Source organism: Benincasa hispida, chromosome 6 (assembly GCF_027475165.1).
Source record: "Benincasa hispida cultivar pf3 chromosome 6, pf3_genome.v1.1, whole genome shotgun sequence".
Classification (NCBI taxonomy): Eukaryota; Viridiplantae; Streptophyta; class Magnoliopsida; order Cucurbitales; family Cucurbitaceae; genus Benincasa; species Benincasa hispida.
The window spans coordinates 4,673,135-4,690,897 of NC_143483.1; the positions used below are offsets into that span (position 1 = coordinate 4,673,135).

At 32.6% G+C, this 17,763-nt stretch overlaps 2 protein-coding genes across 4 annotated transcripts; one reads left to right on the plus strand and one right to left on the minus strand.

The window, feature by feature from the left end:
- Positions 1-2,716: 2,716 nt before the first annotated feature.
- LOC120079849 (uncharacterized) lies at positions 2,717-7,821 on the minus strand. Of its 3 annotated transcripts, none has more exons than XM_090314531.1 (5): positions 7,563-7,821; positions 6,751-7,019; positions 5,883-6,094; positions 4,700-4,949; positions 2,717-3,640 (listed from the first exon to the last, which is right to left on the minus strand). In XM_090314531.1, the coding sequence occupies exons 2-5, from the start codon at positions 7,006-7,008 to the stop codon at positions 3,338-3,340; spliced, it is 1,023 nt and encodes a 340-aa protein (XP_090170657.1). In that variant the 5' UTR covers positions 7,009-7,019; positions 7,563-7,821; the 3' UTR covers positions 2,717-3,337. The 3 variants fall into 3 exon arrangements, with proteins under 3 accessions (XP_090170657.1, XP_090170656.1, XP_038890210.2); XM_090314530.1 differs by having other exon boundaries at positions 6,751-7,028; XM_039034282.2 differs by lacking the exon at positions 7,563-7,821 and having other exon boundaries at positions 6,751-7,554.
- A 6,508-nt stretch (positions 7,822-14,329) lies between these two features.
- On the plus strand, positions 14,330-16,652 carry LOC120079851 (GDP-mannose 3,5-epimerase 1-like). Its single transcript, XM_090314289.1, has 7 exons — positions 14,330-14,437; positions 15,108-15,287; positions 15,523-15,686; positions 15,966-16,059; positions 16,149-16,278; positions 16,362-16,494; positions 16,586-16,652. Exons 1-7 carry the CDS (start codon positions 14,330-14,332, stop codon positions 16,650-16,652), a joined length of 876 nt encoding a protein of 291 aa, XP_090170415.1.
- Positions 16,653-17,763: the final 1,111 nt, after the last annotated feature.

A 17,763-nucleotide genomic window follows, 5' to 3' on the forward strand; every position in this document is an offset into this window, starting at 1 on the left:
AGCAGCTTGTGAAACTGTTAAGGAAGTTATGTGGCTTAGAAAATTCCCGATTGATCTGGAAGTGGTTTCATAAATGTCTAAACCCATCACCCTTTATTGTGATAATATTGGTGATGTGGCTAATTTCCGAGAGCCACAATTTTATTTATTTAATAAAATATGAGATGTTTTAATCAACATTTAGTAACATTAGCCCACAAACTAATAAACTAACATCCAAGATTATCTACTGTAGCTTAAACATACATGTAGAGACATACAGGTGGATCATATTTAAGTGATAACCTAAATGGTTTGTAATACATGGATAAGGCTAGGTACCTTATCCTGGTGATGCTACGAATACAACCCACTTTTTAGATGTTACAATTGTTGTAAAGTGCTACAAATGATATGATCTTGATCATTCATGTGGAGGCATGTGAACAGGGGTATTCTATACAAAGGGATTTGTATAAGATCGGACCACGAAATGACTAGTCGCATTATATAACATCATTAATAATATAGACTTACATTTCACCAGGATAATCATAGGTGACATGACCTAAATCCTGAGTGAGTTGTGAACTTCTGCCTATGAAGGTGATCCTTTGATTTGTATGGGTGAGAATGGCCAGATCGCCAACTTAATAAGCCTACCATTTTGAGGATTCGTCTGATTGGGGAGCTAGAAACACAACTACACAAAATGGAATTTACTCTTTCCCTAATGTCGGGGTAAGTAGATAAATTACTCCTTTAAATACTGATTCCGAGGCTTGAAAATGTGGCGTCACACCCTCTCTTGGCCCGATAGGGGTTTTGGTCATAATTGGACTATGACTTATTGTTCATTAGATAGATTAATGGTACATAAAGAGTTAGATGTAACAATAGGGGCAAAACGATAATTTTGGCCCAACTGTACTTATGAACAATTTGTGAAGGGTCATCAAACTATTGACTGATTATATCCAATGGGCACAGAAATATGTCTGTAGTGCGAAAAGTGTAGTTGTCGGTCTTTAGTGGAGTGACCGGCAGTTAATGGATGGTAAATATTTAATTAAAGGAGTTTAATTAATTATTCAAGTATCATTGGAGCTTCAATCTACAGGTCTATAAGGTCCCCTTTGTAGCTCAACTGGGATTATTGATAATCAATTTTGGATTAATTTAAATTGTTCAAATTAATTGAGGAAATTAATTATATGTGATATAATTAAATTAAATTAATTATATATGATATAATTAATATAATATATTTTATACATTATAATATAAATTTTATTTTAGAGGAATTATATATTTGAATATGATCAAATATTAATTATATGGATGATATTCATATAATTAAATTTAGTATAAATGTGATTTATATTAAATGTCATGCATTATTGAGAGAAAAATAAATTATAGGTTATATTGTATTTGATACAATATAGAAATTATAGATTATGTGTTATATTTGGTATACATATAGTTCAATATATATAATATATGATAAGGTAGTTATTATATATATATATACACACACATATATAAGTTAAATAATTAAATTAAATTTATTTAATTTATTATCTATTTGAATTTAATATTGGAAGCGAGTTGTAGCTCCCTCCCCCTTAATTCTCTCATCAGATTGAGGAAGGGGGTGGTTCAGTTTTTTGACGATTACTTCGTCTTCTTCACAGAAAGTCATAGTGAGAACAATCAAAAGAAATTTCCCTGCAAGAAAACTTTCCTCTCTAAAAATCTCGATCCCTCTTCCCAAAATTTTTCAGAGCCCTAACACTCCTGATATTCTCACCCTATCCTACAGAAAATATAGAGGAAATTCTATTGGTGGTGTCCTCTTGTGGCAATGCTCAATTCGTGATTAATCGTCAATGTTTTGGAAAGGGAATTTCATGAAGAAGAAGAAATTCTTCTTCAAGGGTAAGTTTCTTAAAACCCTAACTCTTTTTTCTCATTCTCCTTAGCATTCTGTAAAACTATATTAATGAATAATTTGGTTCTGTAAATTTCAATTCTTTGTGAAGTTAAAAATTGGGAACGATGCCCACTTCTGTTGTGGAATTCACCGTTCCTTCAATTTCAAATATGCATCTACCTATCACCCTTTTGTGATAATAGTGGAACAGTTGCAAACTCAAAAGAACTGAGAAGCCACAAGTGCGGGAAACACATCGAGGGCAAGTACCATCTCATCAGGGAGATAGCACACTGAAGAGACGTGATCGTCATGCAAATAGCCTCATAAGACAATTTAGCTGATCTATTACAAAGGCCCTCACGGCTAAAGTGTTCGAGAATCACCTAGTTGGACTAAGACTATGAGATTCATAAATCTAGGGCAAGTGGGAGAATTCATGGGTATTTGTCGCCCTAGTTTATTATATTTATATTTATTCTTTCATACTCAACATTGTATATATTTGTAAACCATTGGAGTTTTGGTCCAAGTGGGAGTTTGTTGGGTTGTATGTCCTAAAACTCACAGTTTGTAATCTTTAAACAATTTTATTTACAATAAAATTGTTATTAAGGTTAAATCAATAAAGTTTTTATTGAACCTGTAAATTGCACTTGTAAAGCCTAAATCCTATAAACTAACGAACCCATGGCTATAGCATGAATACTTAAACTTTATGTAGAGACACATAAAAGATTAACAAGTTTGAGTATATAGCCAAAACAGTCTATAAGTATCAGGATAAGGTACCTTATCCTGTGGATATTATGAATTTGGCCCGCTTTGTATTTGATACAAACGATGTGATCCCGAAATTGTTTATGTGGAGACATGCGAGTGGAAACATCCTATGCAAAAGATGTTTGCATGAAACTAGACCACGAAATAGTCACTTTTCTTTATAACGTTGTTTACTGTTAAAACTGACTATTCCAACTCGCTGATCTAATGTAACTCGATCTCAATTCTGAGCTAACTATGAACTTCTATTTATTCGAGGTTATCCTTTAATCTGTAATAGCGGGAGTGACTCAACATCGCCCCTCAATAAGCCTCCTATTTTAGGGGTAAGACTAAGTAGATAGTCGGGAACATGGTCCTGCAAGATGAAATTCACTCCTACCCATTTTTAGGGATAGTAGATAGGTTGTTCCTTAAGTACTTACTTCTAGTATTGAACAAGGGATCCCACCCTCTCTATGACTAAAAGGAACTCGGTTTACTGAATAGGTGAAGAACTTGATTCATGACTATAAATAATGTCCATGAGAGTAGGTTGCAAGCGCACAAGGATATCATTCTACTTGAACTGTAGAGCTCAACAACAACAACAATACATTATTGGCAAATACTGATCGTCTGGTCGCCTGCTTGCCCTGATCAACATCGAATGAAGTTATCGAGAAGTGCCCTAAGTATGGCTTCAAAGTTTTGAGCTTCATGAACTAATAGATGACCATAATTAGGAAGCTCATGATATTGAATCCATGGAAGCTTTTGTGCTATAAAACGATTCAATTCAATAGGAACTATACGGTCTTCACTTCCTTGCCACATATGAACAGAACCCTTATTATCAGGAAATGGATTTGTCAACTCCATTGGATCAAACTCCCATTTTCCATAAGCACAAAGTAAGTCTCTGTGTAGAGATTCATGTTCACCTTGTTGTAATACTTTTTTCTGATTTTCATTGCAAAACAAAAGTATCATAAGAACAAATATTTTATAGTTAAGCATATCAATTATGCCAAGCATGTTCATTTAAAATTAAAAAACTATCAAAATATTGTTTACTTGATATTAGAGAAGGGCGTAACAAAATTAGTGATGTAATAATTACTTATGCGAAATATATTTGTCTAGTTGAGATTTTAATTTTTAGAATTTAAGAAAAATTGTTTTTTCAGTGCTTAGATTTTGAATCTAATTTATGGTTGGTCTCTAAGTTTCAAAATTGTATACATTTTATCTTTAAGTTTTGAGTTTGATTTTATTAATTTATAAGTTTTAAAATGTTACAATTTTATCTTTGAGACTTGAGCTTTATTTCAAATTTAGTCAATAAGTTTCAAGATTTATACTTTTAATTAGCCTTGATTTTTCACTAAAAAATACTCCATTTCATTTTTAGTGTTAATGTCTATTAATTAATCTAAAGGAATTACAAAAGTTTCACTATTAAAATCAAAATTTATTTTTATAATTATTTTAAACTATAGAGTGAAATCAATATTTTTTTAATAAATAATTTTTATGGTATGAAAAAAATATTTCTGTGATTATTCAACATGAATATTTCTTATGGTGCGAAAGTCATCTTAATTATATTTTTTGAATTTTTTTTTAAAAAAACTTAGATGCAGTACAACCTAGGCTACACCATCTCTTGTGCAGCCCAAACAGTATCCAATAACAATGTATTATATGACAAATTTTTTATTTCTTTTATTAGTTTTTGGCGTATAAGAAAAGAGAGCATCGAGTTAGCTCCATCTAATCATTGACCTACTTCTTTGACACAATTTATTTTTTTAGAATAGAAATGTAGAGCCGTCGGAGACGATGGAATGCGTTTAAATGAGGTTAGCATGAGCGAGATCTTTGACACAATTTATTAATAAATATATACTTGTTTTCCAAAATACTCATAGGAAAAAGGTGGTGAACTTAAACTCAAACTTGTACTTAAAATTGAAATATTGAGACTTGGAAAATTAGGTTAAAGATAAATTAATGTACCTGTTCTGGACGTTTGAGTAACCTGTTTAATATGGTTGAATCAGAATGAAGAAACATGCCTTGTCTACCCAATATTTTGAACCATTTTTGAGTCATCCAGCAATAGAACAACCAAGGTGTGTAATGTGCTATCCGAAACGTTCGTTTGTAAGATTCAGGAAATTTCTCAAATGAATGTTGTGACAAAGCTGAAGGAAGGGAAGGCCACCAAAAATTCACAATAGGTACAACTAGGGAAGCTCCTAGGAGTCTGCAAAATATATAAACCATTGAGATCAACAACGTTTTTATCAAAGGAAAACAATGGTCGTTAAGTGCGACAAGCTTGTTCGTCAACTTTACGCTTATTGTTTCTAGGTTAAATTTTAAATTTAGTCCCGAGAAAATTAGAATTTAGTCTCTATGGTTTGATTCTCGTAAATAGTCTTTATGGTTTATAATTAGAATTTAGTCTCAACCTTTGGACTATTTATGAAGATTTTATCAAATTATTGGAGCCGGATTCTAACTTTTGAAATTATATGGACTAAGTTCTAATTTTTTTTAAACTATATAAAGTCCAATTTTGTAATCTAATTTTGTTACTATTATTCAAAATTAGGTTCTAATTAATTTTTGAGTTATGGTGTTTATTTAGCTTATGTATTTCAATATTGTAATTGTTGAGGATATCACGTTGAAAAAATCAAAGGATCTCAAATGCTTATAAGATACATAGGCTAATTATCTTGTTGATGATTGGTTTTGAGATGGAACTATACGTTATCTAATATGGTAATAGAGCAATGGCAATCTTATCCCCAAAAAAAAAAAAATTGAGATCAGATCCAAGAATGGTAAACCTAAGTAGACACCATCTGGAGTGGGCATATTGAGGATCCTACATTCTAAAAGTCAAAAGACTTCACAATGTTTATATGATACATGATTCTTAAATAATATAGGTCATCTATGTCAAGTGTTTACAAATTGAAATGAAAATTGAGGCCCCGTTTTAATTTGATAATCATTTGGTTTTTTAAAGTTTGTATATACCTTAGAGTTTTTCTTACCAAATTTTGAAAATTTAAAAAAAAAATGTCTCATTTGATAACTATTTCATTTTTAAGAGTTTAAAAACTAAATTTGTAATTCTAACTCGAAGGAAAAAGAATCAAAGATAGTGAAATGAAGATAGAAATGCCTGTGTGGAATATATTTGAGACAACCCCAAATAGGGTATGTTCCCATTGAACATCCAATAACGTAAAATTTTGTGCCAAGCTTCAATTTGTCAGCTAATTCTTGAATGTCAAATGCCTCTGTCTTGACTGAACGTGTTGGATTTGGATCACTCTCACAATAACCAGCTCTATCGTACACTACTAAGTACAACTTAAGCTCCTCCATAAGTTCCTAAAAATCAAATATTTAGTACATTTTAGTGGAAATAACACAAAACTTAGTAAACGGGCTCTTAATTAATTACTTCTACTTGATTAAAGAAGTCAAGGGGATCCTCGTTTTAAAAATGTAAATTTTTAGTCCTTAAATTTTTAAGAATAAGTACATTTGATTCTTAAATTTTCAAAATGTATCTTTTTAATTCTTAAGTTTTTAATAAGAATAGGTTTAAAAGGTCATTGGAGTAGTTTTTTTAATTTTAAAAAATTATTATATGATATTTAAAATGGCAAATTGCAAAAATCACATATAAAGTATGGTAATAGTTGCAACTAATCTCAAACTTTTAATTGTACAAATTGAGTCTTCAAACTTATACAAGTATTAAAATTGGACTCTCAAGCTTACATAGAAATGGTAACAGTTGTATAAGTTTGAAGGTTCAATTTTTATCGTTTGGAGGTCTTGTTTCTATAACTATTATAAGCTTGAGGGTCCAATTTTATCACTTGCATGAGTTGGAATGCTCAATTTTCATAATTAAAGTTTGAAGGTGTAATTGCAACTACCACTATACCAATATTTTATTAGTAATTAAGATTAAAAAATGAAAAAGACCAAAAATGAAGACATTGATGAGCAAAAGAGAAGAATTAATAATATAGTACTTGAGAAATAGGCAAGTCCATATCTTTGCAGCTATCAAGGCCATGACAAAGAATGATTTTGTATTGAGCTTCCTCCTTAGAAACTCCTAATTCTCTATAGGCCAAATGCCTTCCATCATTCAGCTTTATTCTTGGGGAAGTCAGTGGAGGACCATTTGCTAATCCACATATTCTTGGAGGTGGAGGCTTTATAAGTGTTTGATAAATCCATCCAATAAAACCCAATGCAAAGGCTGCCCCTATTACTGTAGTAATCATACTGATGTTTTCTGCAAAAACTAATAAAACTTCATCATTAGAGGCCTTGTAATTGTTTAACATACCTTCAATAATTCATCACCAAATGTTATAATCAACAAACAAAAAAAAACCGTGAAAGCATCATTAAATGTAAAGATCGACATAGAGATTTGTTAACAGTGTGTTAGTTACAATCACGAATAGAGGGAGAACGATTTTATCATTAGAGAGAAAATATCAAATAATACAAATGCATATGCATCCTTATATTTGGTTAATGAACATAAGACATTAAAAACATATGTCAAAAAGAATATAGTTCAACTAGCATCAAATATATACTATCAACTTCGAGGTTAGAGGTTCAATCCTCCATCTCACATATTGTAAAAGAAAAACATATAGCTGAAGAGACTTTGGAAGATATATATATATATATATATATATATTAAGAAAACATAAAAGTTTGGCACAACTGCAACATAAGGCAGAAAATAAATGAAGTATTCACAGCCAGATGAAAGGGAAGAAATTAGGCAAAACTATGATCCAATTCTGAACTCAGATGATACCTTCACTTTGAAGAAGTGTTTTGTGTGCAGACTACAACAAATATAAGCATATAGTTTGCATAAGAAACCATGGTGAAGAGCAAGAATTTATAGCAGTAAACAAAGAGGATGATGAGAGTAAGAAAGAGAAAGAATGAGGAGTATCTGCTCTAAGCTCAATTTCAAAACAAAGTCGGTTTTGAAACGTCGATGAGTTCACGTAATACTTTAGTCTGAATCTCACAATTGTGAAGAAAAGGAGGTTGTTGTGGAGCTCTTTACAAAACTCACTTACTGCTCTAAGCTCACGTTATTGTTTTTTGCTGTTTATGCTTGTTGTTTGTCTGTTTGTAGCTTGCAAAGCCAAGTCTTGTGTTCTCTCTCTTACATGCAGGCATGACCCCTACATATTCCATGCTCGCTTATATCATCCCATACATTCTTCTATTCTCTCTCTTACATGCATAACATCCCATTCATTTCTCGATCTCTTCTCTTCTCTTCTCTCTCTTACATCTAAGATTCCACTCATTCCTTCTCCGGATGAATGACTCAAAAGTGAAAGGAAAAATGAAATATGTCCTACTTTTTAGAATTGAGGTTTTTTTTTTTTTTTTTTGTCTACGTCATATTCATATGAAATTTTTATTTAAAGCCTCTTACAGTGTCGTTTAATTCCCAAAAAGGACTACGAAACAAAAGAAAATTTGTATAATACTGAACTACTCCTATCACTACAAAGACGTAGCAATAGTGGTAAGTCCGAGTCGATCCGCAGGGAAGTGCGATTTGTTTTGTTAAGTTAATTTACTAACTTGAGCGGTGAATGGGGTGTTTTGGTGTGGAAGAGATATATACGTAAAATTAAAATAAAAGGGTAAATATAATCTAGAATAGGAGTCTATCTAATTTCTAGAGCAAGATAGAGAATCCTATGCAATTTCTTTCATTAGGCACCAATTAGTTACACTGAATCTGTCAACCTCTCAACCTATTAGAGAATCTAATTGCCCAAATAGCCAAATTCGATATTAAACCAAATCAGTGCTAATTCAATTTACAACTCTTCCTTCTTAGCGACATACAAGTCAAAATTGAATTGCATTGTGAAAGGGTTCAATTGTTAAGACATACTACAAGCCAGAAAAGCCATCTCTTATAGCATCATTTATTTGGAAAGATTAAATCATGGCATATATAAATTTGGTCAGAAGTCTAGACTTTACACATACGATTCTAATTTGCACAGCTAAATCAATCAATTTATGCATAGGCTATGACGATTTTGCAAACAAGAATTTCGATAAACTAATTTGTCAGATCAATTCATAAAAATTCTATTAAGATTCAACAAATCATCCCAAAGATTCACAACAACTCAGTTAAATTAACTAGAAATCCTTTAAGGGATTAAACATAAGGCTCTTGCTCAAAGAAATTAGATAGGAGTTACCTCTTAATTCATAGAAAAATCTGAGTTACACATCCGATCCATCGATTACACCCCAAAACAAAAATAAAAACTAACCTAAAGATACTAAATTTTGAAGGGAAAGGAAGAAGAATGAAGGTTAAGTTCGACCTTCATCAGTTCAGCCCCCAAAAGTTAGCATCATTTGACCTAAAGACGAAAGGAGGTATTTACAAGAATCATTGCAGCGTTGCAACGCTTGAAATAACTTTGCAATGCTCAACAGATTAAGCCACTAGCATCAGGGAAACATTGCAACACTGGCGTTGCTGCCAACTCGGAGCGTTGAAACGCTGGGAGCAACATTACAACACTCCCCTACATATCAGACTACTATTTTTCAGCATCAGGCAAGCGTCAGGGCTTCGTATAAGGTGAGCGTTGTGACGCTGAAGCAAGGGTATTATGGTTTTTTTGACTCCTTTGAAGCCCGGATGCTCAAATAACCTCCAAATTGCTTTAAATTAACCTCGTTCTTCACCAAATCGTTAATTCTATCTCTTGATTACTCGGTACTACAAAATAGAAAAATAAACACATAAAATCCAATAACGAGTCTGAATTAAGCTAGGAATAATAACTCTTTTTGTGAGCTATCAATTATCAAAACGAAACCTCATGCATGTGATTGCCCTTTTCACTCTCCGCTCTTTCGTTGTCTCACTCTAATCTATCACTCTCCTAACTTCTATGATCTCCTCTCTCCCTTCCTCTCTTGCTCACACTCTCTCGCTTGGTCTCATCTCTCTCATTCACTCCTGATCTCCTCTCTCTCTCAATCTTCATTCATTAACTATAGGACATTCAAGTATAGACCTATAGTTGTACTATTATGTATTGTAGGACAAATTGCATCCATAGATTTAATGATCATCAACAAGCAAGTCAATCCTTTTTCTTAATTTTATTTGTGTCAAATGTCTGTTTTACCCAAGTAATAACATATTTCTCCTCAAGTACCACTGAACTCTAATGAACAATTTGTTTATGGTCCAACTATAAACTAAGTTCCTCTTGAGCCAGTAAGAGGGTGAGGTTCTGTTATTCAAGTCGCGAAATCAACACTTAAGGAAACTATTCATCTACTTTCCTTATATGAGAAGGAATGAATTCTATCTTGCAAAATTATATTCTCAGCTTATTATTTAGTTAACTCCCCAAATGAAGCATATTGATTCAGCTACCTGGGCCAATCTCACCCATACAAATCAAAGGATGAGGTCCCACAAATAAGAGTTCATAACTCACTTAGGATTAAGATCGAGTCGCATTTGATCATCCTATGAAATATTAATCTCTTCCATTGATGGATTTAATAAAGAGAGATTAAATATTTTGTGGTCTAGTCTTAGACACTCTTTGTATAGGATACTCCACTCACATGTCTTCACATGAACGATTTAGTTTTAATCGTTTATAGCTATTACAAAGTGGGTTATACCCATAGTGTCACCATGCATGATAAGACACCCAACTAGAGGTAAATGACTTGAACATGATACATTCTATATGTCAACCATACATATTGTCCTAGATTACATATAACAACTTTGGATTTTTCACAAAATTGGATTGCATGTTATGCAAAATACAAAATGCAATAACAACTTATTTTATTAATTAACAAGAAAATATTTAGTATAAATATACAAGCTTTAGGGCACAAAACCCAACACCTTTGTAGGCAAAAGTTCATAATTCGCTCAAAATTAAGATCAAAGTCGCATATGATCATCATATGAAATATTTTAATCTTTTCAATTAACAGATTTGTAAAGAGGGATTAAACATTTCTTGATCTAGTCTTTTACATAAACTCATTGTATATGATATCTTCACTTGCATGTCTCCACATTGACAATTTGGATCAGATTATTTGCAATAATTACAAAGTGGATCGTATTCATAGTATCACTAAAATAAAACATGACTTAATCTTATCTATATATTATAGATCATTAAGGTTATTTCTTGAACATGATTCACACTCATATGTCAAGTGCCCACTGTTAAAGATTACATTAATCAATAATATAATATTCCTAAATAAAATAATTAAATAACTTATTAAAGGATTGGGTGCACAAATAACAATCTTGTCCAAAATAATAAAAAATGTAGCACATGGATAAATATATTAGGGATATGGCACAATATTAGCACAAGATATCACTGATAGTCATATTAGTAAATGACTAAAAGGTCCACGCACAACCCACCATTTCGCCTTCTTCTTCCAATTTTTTTGGAAATTGAAAGTTATCATTGATAGTTGTGAGATGTACGCCTTAAAACCTCGTAATTAATATGTTATTTAAAATAATAGTTGATAATTTTATATATGCAATTATCCATTAAAAAAAGATCAAGGTTATTTTGTAAAATTTGAATAGTATGTGGTAGACATACATGTGAATCCACTACAAGAAATTTGGCCTTTGATGTCGGTTGGAAAAAATAAACACGGATGTATAATGTCGGTTGTAAAAAGAAAAAAATGGATCTTTAATGTCGGTTTTAAACCGACATTAAACATATGTTTAATCTGGCTATAATGTCGGTTTAAAACTAACATTGTAGCTAAACCCCATTTACTCTTTCCTTTTATTAAAAACCCTATTTTTTCATTCATCAAATTTTCTTCTCTTTCTTTTTCTCACAAATTTTTTCTGCCTTAGAACCCTCTCGCCACCATCTTCATCAGTTCATCACCATCATTCATCAGATCTTTCGTTCCCACCACTGTCTTCCGTTTCTTCATCAGATTTTCGTGCGTTCCAACTTCGTCCTTCTGATAGTCAGCTTCACCAAGTCTACCATTTACTCTTCCTTTTTATTAAAAAACCCAATTGTTTCATTTGTCAAATTTTCTTTTCTCTCTTTTTCTCACAAATTTCCTATCCCTCAGAACCCTCTTTCCACCATTTCCATCAGTTCGTCGACGTCTCATTAGATCTAACTCCACCATCTTCCATTCCTTCATTGGATCTATGTGCGTTCGAACTTTGTTCGTCTAATCGTTAGCTTCACCAGGTCTACCATCTATTCGTCTGTTAGGTCCGCGTTGATTCGTCCGTCGTCGTAAGTCGTGTGTCAGATCATTGATTCCTTCATCAAATCATCGATTCATTCATCAGATTCGCCAACCTGTCGTTCTTCAACCCAATCTCAGCTCAGATATGTTCCAATCTTCGAGCTCCGCTCAGATCTATTCAAGCTCTGATTTGTTCAAGAGCTTCAAGGTCTGATCTGTTTCAATTTTGTACTAGTGATGAAAGCATGATCTTTTACATAAAGGGTAATTTATGTCTCTCTTTTCTTTCCATCAGATTTGTTTCAAGATTTCTCTTTTCTTTCCTTTTCTTTTCTCTTATCTTCACTTCAACTCCTTCTATGAGTTTGCAGGTGGGTTATTCCGTAAAAACTGAGATTTTTGGTTTTAGATTAAAATGAAGAAGCAAAAAATCTTTGCATTAAAATATGGTTCCTCGATAAGTGTAGGTACTCATCTTAATATTAGAACTCGTTTTTATTGAACTATATATTCAAAATCAATTTGAGTAAAAATCTTGATCATATTCCATAGATTTCATTGATAAAGTGCATTTATAATTTTAATTCATTGAATGCAAGACTAACTCTACCTCAATAAGTGTAGGTACTCCTCTTAATATTAAAACTCGTTTTTATTGAACTATACGCTCAAAATCAATTTGAGTAAAACTCTTGATCATATTCCATAAATTTCATTGGTAAAGTACATTTATAATTTTGATTCATTGAATGCAAGACTGACTCTACCTCAATACGTGCAGGTACTCATCTTAATATTAAAACTCGTTTTTATTGAACTATATACTCAAAATTAATTTAAATAAAAATCTTGATCATATTCCATAGATTTCATTGGTAAAGTGCATTTATAATTTTGATTCATTGAATGCAAGGCTGACTCTAAAATGCTATTTTTTTGTTATACTTAGTTACATATGAGAAGATGTGCAATGAGTTGAGGTCTGAAAAACTCAATATTGAGAAGATGTGCAGTGAGTTGAGGTATGTTTTACTGTATCTCAGTTTGTATTAAATGTATACTAGCTTTGAATCTAGACATTATCTTGTACTCTCCTAAATTAATCTTATTTGTGCAAAGACCTTTAACTACAGTACATGTATGAAATTGACAAAGTCACAGCTGGACAGCGATTGGATTTGAATCTTGAAAGAAGGTGAGTACACTTCTCCATGTAAAAGAATCGAGTGGGGAAAAATTCATTAAGAACATTCTTACCCTTGTATGTTAAATCAATTAAATTTAGAACATTTAGTTATATTTTCTTTTGGCTACTTGTATTTTCTAAACTTTGAAACGTTTCTACATTTGTATGTTTCCTGATTGTACTTATACATACTAGATAGTCTTCCACCATGTAATGTCGAAACAAAGCATTCTCATATATACTAGGTATATCTCTTACCATTTTACATTTGTTTTGTTTAAGAAAGATGTTATACTCATAATGTTAAATGATTCATAGGGCTTAATTCAAGCAATTGGAATAAGCAACTATTGACCAAAGCAACAGGTAAAGATTAGGTCGATTTGTGTGGTTTCAAGTGTTTTGTGAGAGAGTCCTGTTTCAAGTTGGTTTGTTTCTAATTCTTGGAATTGTTTGTTTATGTAGTTGAATTTTCTTCATCTTTTTCATCTACTTTGTTAGGGTTATTATATTCTCTTCTTTTTTTTTTTCATTAAAATCTTGTTTCTTTCACCATTCTGATTAGTGATTAGTGCATAAGCTGAGAGACTAAAATTGAGAAGTAATCTTGTTGTTGTTTGAATTTATTCTTATCAATTGGCTTTAACCCTTTGGATATTGTTTTGTTGAAGTTTTACCTAGACTTGGATTAGCTTGGCTCTTGCTAGTAGTAGTTTAATTGGAGATAAATTGAAAATCTAAGCTCCTGAAAACTAAGAAGACATTTTGTTTTTTACTTTTGGATGAGCATTGCTAGGGAAACATGTTTAAATCTTCTCTGTTTCTTCTTTTAGCAACAATTATCTTAAGTCTTCTACAATTCATTCTCTTAAGTCTTCTGCCATAAATTTCCCCCAAACAGTTGTATTCTATAAATTCATTATGGCTACAAACTTGAGTGCTTAGTTCTTCTATAGTCAACATTTGGTTTTCTTCACAGTACTTAAAGTAATCAACTTAGTTTTGGTGGATTCTTTTCGCTAGATTTGTTGACACCACAAAACAACATTGATTTTTATGCATGAGTCAAGTGTTAACCAAGTAACTGCCTTTAGGTCATGCCTGGTCTTCTGATTATACTTGTTCGTAACATTGAGGAAGCGTTCGTGGCTAATCAAGCGAGTGAAAATTTATTTTCTATGGTTTTCAACATTAAGAAGTCTGAGGTAATTAACAAAACTTCATGTAGAATAATTGAACCTTTTGAAGATGAATAATTTCTTAATCTTGTGTATGTTGCCTTACATTGTCATATTCCAACATTTATTTAGAGAGAGATTGAGTTTTGATTTCTAGCTATAAGTGTTTCCTTCCTATTAATTTTATTATATTATCTCTGATGAACTCTTTAAGGCCAATTCTAACGGTACTATTTGAGATATATGTATTTTATGAACTCTTAGGTTACTATTAATTACATGATAATATTACACCATTTTATAGCGATCAATTGATGTTTTAAAGTTACATTGCAGGTGCTTTGTTCTCGATTCACTAATGAAGAGTTTTTCCAAATGAGATACAAAGGTACTCTTAAAAATTATTCTGCTTAGTTATACCAAAATATTCATGAATAATTATGGAAGTCAATGTAGAAAAGCTTAGAGATTTCTATACCCATGCATGGAAATACCAGAGTTTTAGCCACCTGGGTATATAGTGATTAGTGATTGTGCTTTCCAGCAATACATGAATTTCCAAACCCCTCCCATTTTGTACTATCTTTTTTGCTTTGTGATTTCACTTGCAAGTGATTTTTCTATAGCTATTCTGTTTGTCAGGGATTATCCTCTATAGGCGTTTTCAGAGAACTAATTCACATTCAAACTATTGCAGGAAAGTGCAGATTCACATCCCAAAAGTCCAGTGCCTTATTTAGAACATCTGCTTTCTCTTTTGAGTTCTCATATTGGTGAGAAGCAATGTTGTTGCCCACGTGTTGATCCCAATTGGAGTTTCTCCTCCCAAATTCTTACTCTTCCTTTACTGTGGCAGACATTTCCTTACTTAAAAAAGGTAGGTTTCTTCATAATTCATGCCAACAGAAATTTCCTTAGTTGGTGGAGTTCAAATCACAAAGATTTCTCTTGTACTTTCTATGATTATTTAAAAATGAAAACCTTTTTTGTAGTTCTTTTTTAGGTGGGGGTTTCCTCTACCCCAGCCCTTAGGCTGCCTTGCCTTTACAATAATGTGATATATATATTGAAACTCTCCTTGTAGATTGGTTTTGGAATTCTAAAGAAGGTAGTTTGGTTATCCATTATGTCATCTCCCTCACCTCCATGTCTTCAATCTGGTTGCTGATATGGGTGGTATGGGCTTCATCCAATCCGATCACTCTATTATTATGTATAATAACACCATGATCAACTTCAATATGCTTGAAGTTTCAAGAATCAATGGAGTTAAGAGGTTAGTTTTCAAGGATAATTTTCTCAATTCGTGGTGTTTAGGCATGCTTTGAATCTTTCATTGTACAAGGTTGGTTGGTTAATGTTTTTATGCTTTACAGTTATGGCTTGTCGGTGCGGGGTGGGGTTAAGATGAGCTAGAAATTTTTTAAAGGGGAATATTTTGTATTCTAAATCTTTTTAATTTGAGATTATTCCCTCCTTTGTTGTTGGTTTTGTCCCTACCAATGAGAAAAGAAGTACCTAACAGATAATTTGATCTTTTATCATGTGAGTGCAGTTTTTTCCATGCTTTTAGTGCTTGCATTTACCCTGAATTTAAGCATTTGGAAACTAATGTGAGCTTGAAAGAGTCAAATGTTTGGCCTGCTGGGGTTCATATTTACTTATGTGTTAATGATTTGGAAGTGAAACAATTGTCAGATATGTACTTATTAAAATCGTGTTAACGTTTGTTTTGTAGCCCCAAGATGCTTATGGTTTGGAAAAGCTTACTACAGAGGAGTTGTGCAAACACTATACTAAGGATTTCGGTATTGAGTGTCGAATTGGGAGGTTCCACAACATTTGTGGTCCATTTGGAACATGGAAAGGTAGATCCAAATGCAAGAAATGGTTATGTTATCTCTAGAAAATTCATAATGTAAGATCTAATGTTATCGGCTTATTCATATAGGTGGAAGGGAAAAGGCTCCTGCTGCATTCTATAGAAAGGCCCTCACTTCTGTAGACAAGTTTGAGATGTGGGGAGATGGTCTTCAAACAAGATCTTTCACTTTCATTGATGAATGCGTAGAAAGTGTCCTGAGGTATGAAAGCTCAATTACTGTAAATTCCATGTTTAAAATTTGTTGTTTCTTGGATTTGGTATAATTTTAAGCACCTCAAGATTGTTCAAAGGTGGAAAGAGTTTGAGACATTTGGAGATACCCTTCAAGGACTTGGGATTAGTTGGGGTGGGTTATGAACATAATGCAAAGGGAAAATAACCTTAGTTTAAGTAGTTTTTGGCTTATTGGTTCTAGCTCAACTCTAGCTAATGGAAAATAAAGTGTATATTTTGTGTTATAAGCAACTTCTATTATATAAACTTTGAAAGGTTTGAATTTTATATTAAGTTTGTGAAGATGTGCAACATTGAAGAACAAATGACATATTTTTCTGATGTGCAACATTCTTTAATATGTTTTTATAAGTTCTTATTATATGTTGTTTGCCTATTTTTCTCTACTTGCAGGAAGTCATTGATAACGGGCAGAAATGCACGTTATCATAGTGCTAATTTCTTAAACAATATTGGATTGCGTTGATGAAATATGTTAATTTGCGTCCATTAAGCATCAATTTCATAATATTGTGGTCGCATGCGTTCATCGCATTAGAACAGTTGATTTTGTATTTTTGTGCAGAGTATGCATTGACACAATTTAATAATTGCGATCATAGGAAATCATCGGTTGAGTGCAACTTCACCGCAAGGCTTTGTAATGATTGTGCTCGCAAACATTCGCTCGAGAAGGATCGCTGGAACCTGGTCAGCGCAACTTGGTGGGCGCATCTGGGTAAGAGGCCAATTAATCGCGATGGGATCAAAAGCTGATGACAGTCGAATCCGAATTAAGTTGATAGCCGATAACGATCACAAAGTATATTCAACTTTTCGGTGCAAATATTCGACGCATCAGTCAGGAAGTAAAACCATCTCATCTGTACAATCATGAGAAAGAAGTCGCCGTTCATCTTAGATGTTCTATAAATACTAGAGGCTTCCTTTGGAAAAAGGGTTCACCAGTTCATTTCTTTGTTCCACAAATTCGCTCGCCCTTGTTCATAGTTTTCTTTCGTTTTAACAAAGACATGAGAGAGAAGGTTGTGCCGATAGATCGTTCTGGTAGCGCCGGAATCTTTAAGGACAGAGAGAGAGTCGACGCCTGCGGAAGCGGGAACATCTTTAGAACCGAATAGAGATTACATTATAAAAGCCTTAGTCAGCAAGGAATTGCTACCAGACTCTCTACCTTTAACTTTCATTGTCATTTTGTACTTCACTCATTTATCGAAATGGAATCTATTTCTCT